The following is an 8,908-nucleotide window of genomic DNA, read 5'->3' as shown; positions in this document are numbered from 1 at the left end:
AAATTTATAATCTCCTAGACCTGGTTTCCTCTATTATCTTAGTCATCGAAAACAGGGTTAAATTGAAGATAAGATCAATGATTTTTCTTCAGAGATTGGTACACATTTATTTATCCTTTTTCTCTGTATCATCGGACAGTCTTAAAGAAGCAATACAAAATCAAGAAACGGAGTTTCTTATCCGATTTGGAAATACCTAAGTTTTACAATCTTGTCGCATCTGCGTTCCTAATGCGCGCAGGCAGGCAATGGCGGAAAGATCTTGGCGGTTCGCGATAATTAAACGAATTCATATGGAAAGATAATCGTAAGAAAAGGATAAGATCACAGTATCGAACTAAATCGGATTTTGTTGTTCGGCTCTCGAAGATCGCGTTTTCATGACGATGGCTGTCTTTGGATATACATATAACTATTATGTAGTCGAAAGAAAGTACGTAACGCTTTTTTAAAAAATATTTCGCTTGGTGTCTTTCAATTTGTTTGCATTGTCTCGGCCATTTTATCATTATTTTGAACTTATCTTGGATCATTTTGGACTTTTATTTCGTAAAATCTTTTTTTTTTCTTACAGAAGGGAGCTGGGTTAAAAGCAAAAGTATATTAAGATGAAAGGAACGTTCGGATAACGCGGTACGAATATAAGGATATAACGATCGAAGAAAGATTATTGTGATTACCTTCGTTTAATCGCGGAAAACAGTATGGACGGGGAAAAGAGGTGGTAGGAAAGCAGAGCGGAGACGTAGGAGAAAGGAGTCGAACGATGGAATATACTTTATAAAATAGCCGCGGATCGAACATGCATTGCTCGTATATCTGTGTTCATCCTATTAACGTTTCTCGTTTTTCACTTCCTTTCTTCTTTGTTTCTTCTTGTTCATTAGCGATTTATGTGTTCACAGAACGAATCGCTCGTTCATAATCGTTTCCCTTCCCTTCGTCGAAACCTACGTTACTTGTATTTTTTCCTTTTTATCTTTCTTTTTTTTTTTTTTTCTTTTAGCGGATTCATTTATAAATATCCAATGATTATTTGAGGTTTTTGTCTCATTTAATATTTTACTTCCTCGTTTAATTTATTTACACATTAACTAATTTACGCTTGGGACTTAAGTTAAACGCTTCTCTTACGCTTTCTCCGCCGTCACAACGATAGTTTATGATGGTTTACTACTTATTAGTTAATTCGCTTATTTACTTACTTTTGTTCACATTAATCGTTAGGGTGCGCCGTATCTCACTTTTTCTTTTTCCATTTACATTAGAAGTATTCAACATGTACAAAGCCTTATATACATTATTTACAACGCTTTTGAGAGTTCTCTTTCGTCGACGATTAATAATAATAGAACGCCCGCGCGTCTTTTTCTCTTTCGCATGCACACACTCTCGACTTGGCCGCGTTAACCCAAACTTCTATCATAGATTGTCGACTCGCCAAAAGAGAACGAAGGATTATTATGTTTTCTCGCATTGAAAACTCCTTGCTTATCTTTCGGCTCGTCTTTCTAGGCTGATGCCTCTATCTCTCTCTCTCTCTCTCTCTTTCTTTCTCTCTCTCTTTCTCTCTCTTTCTCTCTCTCTCTCTCGCTCTCTCTCTCTCTCTCTCTCTCTCTCTCTCTTTTTGCTTATTCCTTTTTGTTGCATTTGTATCCCTCGGTTTTCGATTTACGACACGTTAACGGATGGAATGTGGGTGCCTTAAAGATTATCTGGCAATATGTATTATTATGTCGATAAGATCTATACGGTTCGATCGTAGAAAATTATAACTAGTTTTCCACGCTTCGCGATCTGTCGGTCCATAGTCACAATTTTCTTTTTACATCGAATATTTACGTATCTTCGTTTCTTCTTTTCTTGTTTGTCCTTATTTTCTTTGCGACAGGAACGAAGTCTTCAGAATTTTCAGAGACAGAGAGCGGAAAAGAAGAGAGAACGAATCGTTCGATGTGAAAAGCTAGTTGCATCTATGGACTATAAACATCGAAGAATCCATTGGTAATTTCGTTCGAAATCCAAAAAAAGGATACAAGGACTACGCGGAGGGGGACCTTAATCACTATAAAAATGTCGCGATTCGCATGAATCGACAATGGCTTCCCTTTAATAATCCATCATCATCCGTATCGTGAGGCAGCAACGATTATTGCTGTATCGATGCCGTCGAATTGTAGTACAATATAAACGACAAGACGAATCGATCGATTGCTAAGATTTTTTTTTTCTTCTTCATATACCGCCAGAACGAACATTCGAAATATTAAAAGGGATAGAAACGTACGCACGCACATATTCCTCGTTCTTCTCTCACGCATACGTTACTTACGCACAGACAGATGGACAGACAGACAGACAGACAGACGCACGTACACACACAAACACACATACACGAGATCTCGCTCGTGCATTTTACTTTTCTTGCATTTTAATAGACAGCAGTGGTACCCTTAAACGCGACTAATCGCTTTTACGCCGATTTTCTTCTAAACGCTTCCACTTGACTTCTTTTTTTCTTTTTCTTTTTTTCTTTTTCTTTTTTCTTGACGAACGGTCGAACGGTCGATCGAGCGAGAAATAAATAAAGCCACGGCGACGGCGATGCTATCCGTGTTATTTCTGAGGCGAGCATCGATCGATATTAGACATGTTCATTATTATTATTATCATCCATTAGTATAGTACGCATTCGTTCGATACTCGTCTCGAACATCATCTTTATAGACGCTCTCTTTCGCGTCGATCGCGAAAAATGGCGAGAAAAGTTTGTCGTCGCGACTCGACGATAGGAAGGAGAGAGGAACTCGACGAGACCTGCTTGCTTATATCACGAGAAAGAGTTAGGACCTTCCGATCGTCGGTCGACGATCCTGCGTCGGCTGTGTCGCGCGTATTTTAACCGAGAAACGCCTTTACGAGCGGTGATAAAAAATAAATAGCGAGCGCGCGCGCGCGCGCGCGTTCGGCATCGTCCCTTAGTTTTACACGTATTATTACGTTTTTACGACACTTACGTTTTCTTTAAAAAATAGTAAAAAACAGTGACTAAGTTTCATTCGCGAATTCTCCGCTTCGCTTGGAAAATCGCTTTTATATCGCCTACATACGCGCACTACCTGCCCATGTGTTCGATCGTACGCAAATGCAAACATACACATACATACACACAGGCTCTCTCTCTCTCTTTCTCTCTCACATACATACACACACACGTACACACACCCATATACATACACTCGCACGCGTATATACTCGCACACACCCACCCCCGTCTTTCTTCCATTTCGTTCAAGAACATCGTGTTATTGTATACATACATATACATACATATATATATATACCTTTTTTATTTATAAAAATAACATTCTGGGACTAAAACGTAACATTTCAAAAGCAATGTACAATGAGGAGTTATGGTTGGGACGACCGACAAAGGTACTTACGACTGTACGATTACGATTTCTTCTTCATTTTGAATTAATATTATTCTTAGGAAATTTCATTTGCTTTCTCATTGAGTAAACGTTCGTAAAAGTATTGGGTTCTTCTTTTTTCGGAGAATAAAATTGAATTCCCGGTATATTTTCTTTAACTCAAAATGGCCGACGCACTCGTATTGAAAAAGTACGTGGAAGGTCAAAGAAAATGGCGAAAGAAATGCGCGTCCGATTATTTCCACGAGGAAACTTTGACGCGTCGCGATCGAGAATTCACTCTGCCTCTCCTCCCGCCCAAAACCCCCCTAAAATTCTCTCTCTCTCTCTCTTTCTCTCTCTCTCTCTCTCTCTCACTCTGTTTCTCTTTCTTTCTTTCTTTCTTTCTCTCTCACAGGCAGTTGCTCTCCTTTGTAACGCGATTTTCAAATGCGATCGATACAATCACGTGCCACACCTTCTAAAATTTCCGATATGTCGCTATCCTAAGCTATCCGTTCAACGAGAGTCTATATTATACACAAAGGACGAAAGAAAAGAAAGAACAAGGTGACTTAAAACAATGACTTACAAAAGTTCCAGTTCGTGGACGAGGAGTACGTGTCGCGATATGTCTATTATACAAAAGAAAAAAGAAAAATAACGTATCGCCGACGCGATCGTCTCGCTCTCTACACAATATTTATTACTTTTTTTTTTCGCAAGGATCACACACACTGTGATTAGTACGCGAAGAGCAAGGAAGGAATCTTTCGGCGCAGAATGTCGATCGTTTAGTTGTACACGAACCATCGCGTAGGTTCGCCGATCGACTCGTGTGGCTTTAACACGCTAAAAAGCGAAGTAATATCGTTCTAGCCTTTCGTGTTTTTCGTGTTTCTTCTTGGAAGGACCGTCATCGTCCGTTTCTCATTTCCATAATTCTTCTCCGAAATCTTGGCCTTTGTTCGTCTCTCTCCCCGTTCAACTGCTTTCATTCATAGGAAAGAAAAGTCTTTTTGTTAAAAGAAAATCTTCTAACAAATCTGAAAGAGAGTGAGAGTGGAAATGAGAGAGTGAGAAAGAGAGAGAGAGAGAGAGAGAGAGCAAGAGAGAGAGAAAGAGAGAGAGAGATACGTCATGCTTAGCTACAGTGGAATCAGAGAGAGATCGGAGTCGAAGGGCGAGTCCTACGAGAGGAACAGAGTCCTACCCCAAAATGTGGGGATGGTGGACGAGATGGAGGACGAGACGATCCAGCCTTGACCTAACACTCGCTGTAAGAAGGTGGTGGCATTCCACGTCCCGTATACATGTCCGTTTGGGGTTGAAGATGGCAGACAACGGTATGGCCGTCGAGAACAGCGACGGTTCTTGTGTGATCCTGTTGAGGTGGTAATCCATAACCTGCAGGGAGTCGCGGCAGTTCACCGAGCTCGTACCTCGCTTGTTGCCTTCGTAGTTTCTCCCAGCAGGCGTTTAAGGTTCTTTCAACGGTTGGACCATATTCCGTTGGATCGTAGTGAGTGTTTCCAACACGATCGCTCATCGTTTGTCCGTAATGGAGCAGGTTACGATCGTTAGCAGGTGAGTATGGAATCAATGGCCTATGGTCACCGTAGCTTCTCGAAGATTGTCTGCTCATGTCGCTTTGCCGTCGACCATCCTCGTCGGACATGTCTGACACTTGGATCTCTCCGACAGCTCCACCGGCACCACCTCGTTCGATTTCCTCGTAGACAGGATCATCTTCGTTTGTTAAGCCACCAACGCTGCCAACTCCGCGATGCGCTGGAAGGTGTACATGTTGACCGTGATGAGCATGCATCTGATGATGCATACCATTTCCACCGTTTCTACCATCAACGATTTCCGTGTAAGTATGATTATATGGCATGGCAGCTCGTCGTCCAGTTCCCACCGAAGTCGTTGCCGCTGTCGTTGCTGCCCTTCCACCGCTCATCGTCTCGCTGCCATCGTTCGAGCCGATAATACGGTTTCGATCTCGATCTCGATTTCGACCCGAGTGGCCTAGAGTTAAAGTGTTGTGTGTCCTCGGTGAGTCTTCCTGTTCGGATCCACCGTGTCCAGAGTCCCGGGAGTACGATTTAAAAGAAATGTTCTGTGGGTGGAATAGAAGTTGATCCATTAGATATTTTTCTTCGATTGGATTGAAAATGATTTTGCTTTCTAAGGGAATTAACGTGCCGTTTTGTCTTTCGACAGGATATGACGATTTTTTATTTCGCCAATAGAAAAAACACGGCAATTTTGAATTTGGATGTCGCGAGTCGAGGGAAACGGTCGTGGCTGCGCATGCACTGTGTAAGGGGAAAAGCCGAGAAAAAATTGTTCACATTTTCTCGAATCATTGAGTGCGTAACTCGTTTCTAATCTTATTCTAATCAGGGATGATAGGAAAGAAAAAAAAATCTGCGATGACCGAGGCATTTTTATCTCGCGTAAACATCGTGCCTTTTTGACAATTAAACGAGAGAAGCACACACCATGCACGAGAGGGCGATCTAGCCAAAAGTTAGACAATTAATTCGACGATCGTAAGAAAATGCTAAAGAGAAAGAAAAAGCATTGACATGTAGCATGGACTGCGTGTCCCACGTTAAATCTCTTTATAACTCTAAAATATAAAGACTCGAATCAAACAATTCTTTAACAAAATATATAATTACATTTATGTATCAACGGATGTTAAAAATACGATTATCTTTATTGTGGGACGGCGCAATCGAGTTTATACATATGTCGATGGAAAACAAAGAGAAGAATAAAGGAAACAAAGAAAAATGGTGTTTTTTTTTTTTTTGTATGAAAAAGTAGCGACTAGAATAGCGACGAGAGAATAGCGTTAAATAGCGCTTGCGAGCTAACCGCCGAGTTAGTTACCTTCCACATGAGGTTTTTGTTAAGGTGGCCCCAAGTGGCGGTGGCAGATTTGGGGATATTAGGAGCTGAGGGTAAGAATGCGTGACGGGCGTACGGCAGGGTGGCCACGATGTGAGCCTCTGTGCCAGAGGATTCACTTGGCACAGCGACTGCCGGCTGCCTATCGACTATCGCCCAGCTTCGACCGGATACCAAGTACTGGAAAATCAAGCATTGGTCGTGGCTGTTAATCCTCCGTTTACCTCTACTCTCTCTCTCTCTCTCTCTCTCTCTCTCTTCTTTCTAAATTCGTTTTTCATTTCTATTCGTAGAACATGTTAAAATCGACAAAACCTTTTATAGAGAAGTCAGTGAGGTGAACGAAGGATCTTATGGATCTCCGAAGGCAGCTCGTTCCTGTGGAAGGTTCCTCGGACCTTCTTTCAAAATATGACGAACAAAATCAGCCCGAGAATTTATTTCGACGTATACGCCGTTTTTACTTTTCGATAACATGGGAAAACGAATGCCTCGGAGATCGTCGTGTGAACCACCTGATTCGCGGCCATTCCCAAAGTTTGTGTTTTACGTCGAGGAAGGATTAAACGCCTTGGTGAGAAATCAATCAGCGATAATAGCAGAAAATTATAACCGTAATTATGCGTTGTGCGTATTGTGCGAATCTATATATTCTAGAGCTGACGTTATTTTTTTTCTCTTCCTTTTTATCGACAACAAAGAATACGTTTCTTTCGTTGTATCAAGCGAAGAAGCTTCTTTATTTTATTTTTTTATCATCACGATCAACCCCTCTAATAACGTTACATTCCTCTTACATTTTTCTTTTTTACAACTTACCTTATTTCAATTTATCATATGTGAAAAATCATGCGACCAAGTGATTCCGTTATCAATAGTAACACGAAATCGAGGGGTTGACGTTCTTCGTGAAAACACTCGTAACGATGCATCGTTATTTTTTTTTGTTCGCGGGAAGCCAAAAAGTAAAGTGCTCGGTCGCGTTTGCATCTAGATTAGGCAAGATCAGGCGTATTTGGCGTCAAACGATCGATGAAACGCACATCGAAAGAATTATCTTTTCGTAATTTTTTAATTTTTTGTTTTGTTTTTCTTCGTTTATAATCGCGGTATCGATCGATGGTGCGGACGAGCGCGCGCACGCGACCTAAAAGCAAGGCAAGTCTGGTCGCGTCTTCGTCGTCCATAAATCGAATCGAGAGCGAGTACCTCGTTGGAAGCGAAGCGAACATACGTTAGAAAACGTAATGCGTTCTGGGTTTATCTGAACGGCGGCCGAGCGGATTACGGAAACCGTTCGTCAAGGTTATCGCGTCGTAAAGATCGATCGATTTTTACGAAGGAAAGCCGCAGCATCGTCGACTCTATCGCTGCGCTGGCAGAAAACGAAAAGAACCTTATGACTTTCCTTCCGTCTACTCTCCGATAATCTTGATATCGCGTGTCCGCTACTTTCCGAACATTACGAATCTTTCCAAAACGCACGAGCTTTCACTCTGTGAAGCATGCCGATAGAAGAAAACAAAAATAAAGAAAAAAGGGAAGGATTCTCTTTGGATTCTTAATTTTTTGTTTTCATATACGCGTGCTCGATTTATCCATTCAGAGTGTTAAAAAGGTATTTGACTTTAGAAATAAGTTGAAATTAAATTAAAGGTTTAATTGAATAAAGTTTCAAGGTACGTCCAGTCGAGCCTTTGTAATTTTTAAGTCGAATTAAAACTGCTCGTTAACACGAATAGAAAAAATCAATCTCGTCAAAGTTACAAGGGAATTTTTGTTTTGATCTTCCGAGTGATCTACCTCGCTGCGTGACACAAGGATGTAAAGCGTGCGTGGAAATGAAAAGGTGAGCACGTAGAACACCTTTCGTAGATATCAAAGTGAGAATATGATAAGAGACAATTACTGCTAATCTTTTATTTACACCGCTCATGCGAGTAATGAGACGAATGGGAGCAAACGAGTAACCCGTATTACCAAACTCAAGCATCATACTTTTTTAACACTCTACGAATTATTTCTTTTTTATTATATTTCGTGTCAAATAACGCGAAAATTTGAAGGGCACGGCGAGTCGTAAATAGGTCAACGAGTAAAAGCTAAAGCGCTAAATCGCCGCGAAGATGGACGATCGTAAATCAAGTAGAGATACGCGGGACGTCTAGACGAACGTACGCTTTCGAATTCCTTCGTAGCCGTGTGGGCCTCCGAGAGCTGAAGCGTCTGAAATAAATGACAAATCGCGTGCGAGCGCACGCTTTGTCAGGCAAGGTTGCATATAGAGGTATGGGGTTGTTCTTGAGAGGACGAGGCAAAGAGGGACGATTGGTAGGTTGGAAAAGGAGGCAAAGTAACCAGCAACCGCGTTACACCAAACCCCGAGCCAGATAAGAAGCACGAAAATCACCACTGTTAGTAAGTAGGAGGCCTTGCAAATAGTACGTTCGCGTGTTTACAGCTCTGCAAAGTCAAGTCCGTGAATGTTCTCGCTTTCTCTCTCTCTCTCTCTCTCTCTCTTTCTCTTTCTCTCTTTTTATATATATATCTCTTTCTTTTTTTTCTTTCTC

At 41.3% G+C, this 8,908-nt stretch overlaps 1 protein-coding gene across 6 annotated transcripts in view; it reads right to left on the bottom strand.

Annotated features, from left to right (window-relative positions):
* Positions 1 to 81: 81 nt before the first annotated feature.
* The window catches only part of LOC127064707 (latrophilin Cirl-like), a 250,170-nt gene continuing 241,343 nt past the window's right edge, over positions 82 to 8,908 (bottom strand). For 5 of the 6 annotated variants that reach the window (XM_050996161.1, XM_050996162.1, XM_050996158.1 and 2 more), the window contains 2 exons: positions 6,321 to 6,518; positions 82 to 5,538 (listed from right to left, as the gene is read on the bottom strand). In XM_050996161.1, the coding sequence (XP_050852118.1) occupies positions 4,684 to 5,538; positions 6,321 to 6,518 (1,053 nt within the window). In that variant the 3' untranslated portion in view covers positions 82 to 4,683. The remainder of the gene's footprint in view (positions 5,539 to 6,320; positions 6,519 to 8,908) is intronic. The other variant, XM_050996164.1, reaches the window with a different exon arrangement.

Source organism: Vespula vulgaris, chromosome 6 (genome assembly GCF_905475345.1).
Source record: "Vespula vulgaris chromosome 6, iyVesVulg1.1, whole genome shotgun sequence".
Taxonomy (NCBI): domain Eukaryota; kingdom Metazoa; phylum Arthropoda; class Insecta; order Hymenoptera; family Vespidae; genus Vespula; species Vespula vulgaris.
This window is presented reverse-complemented; position numbering and strand designations above follow the sequence as displayed.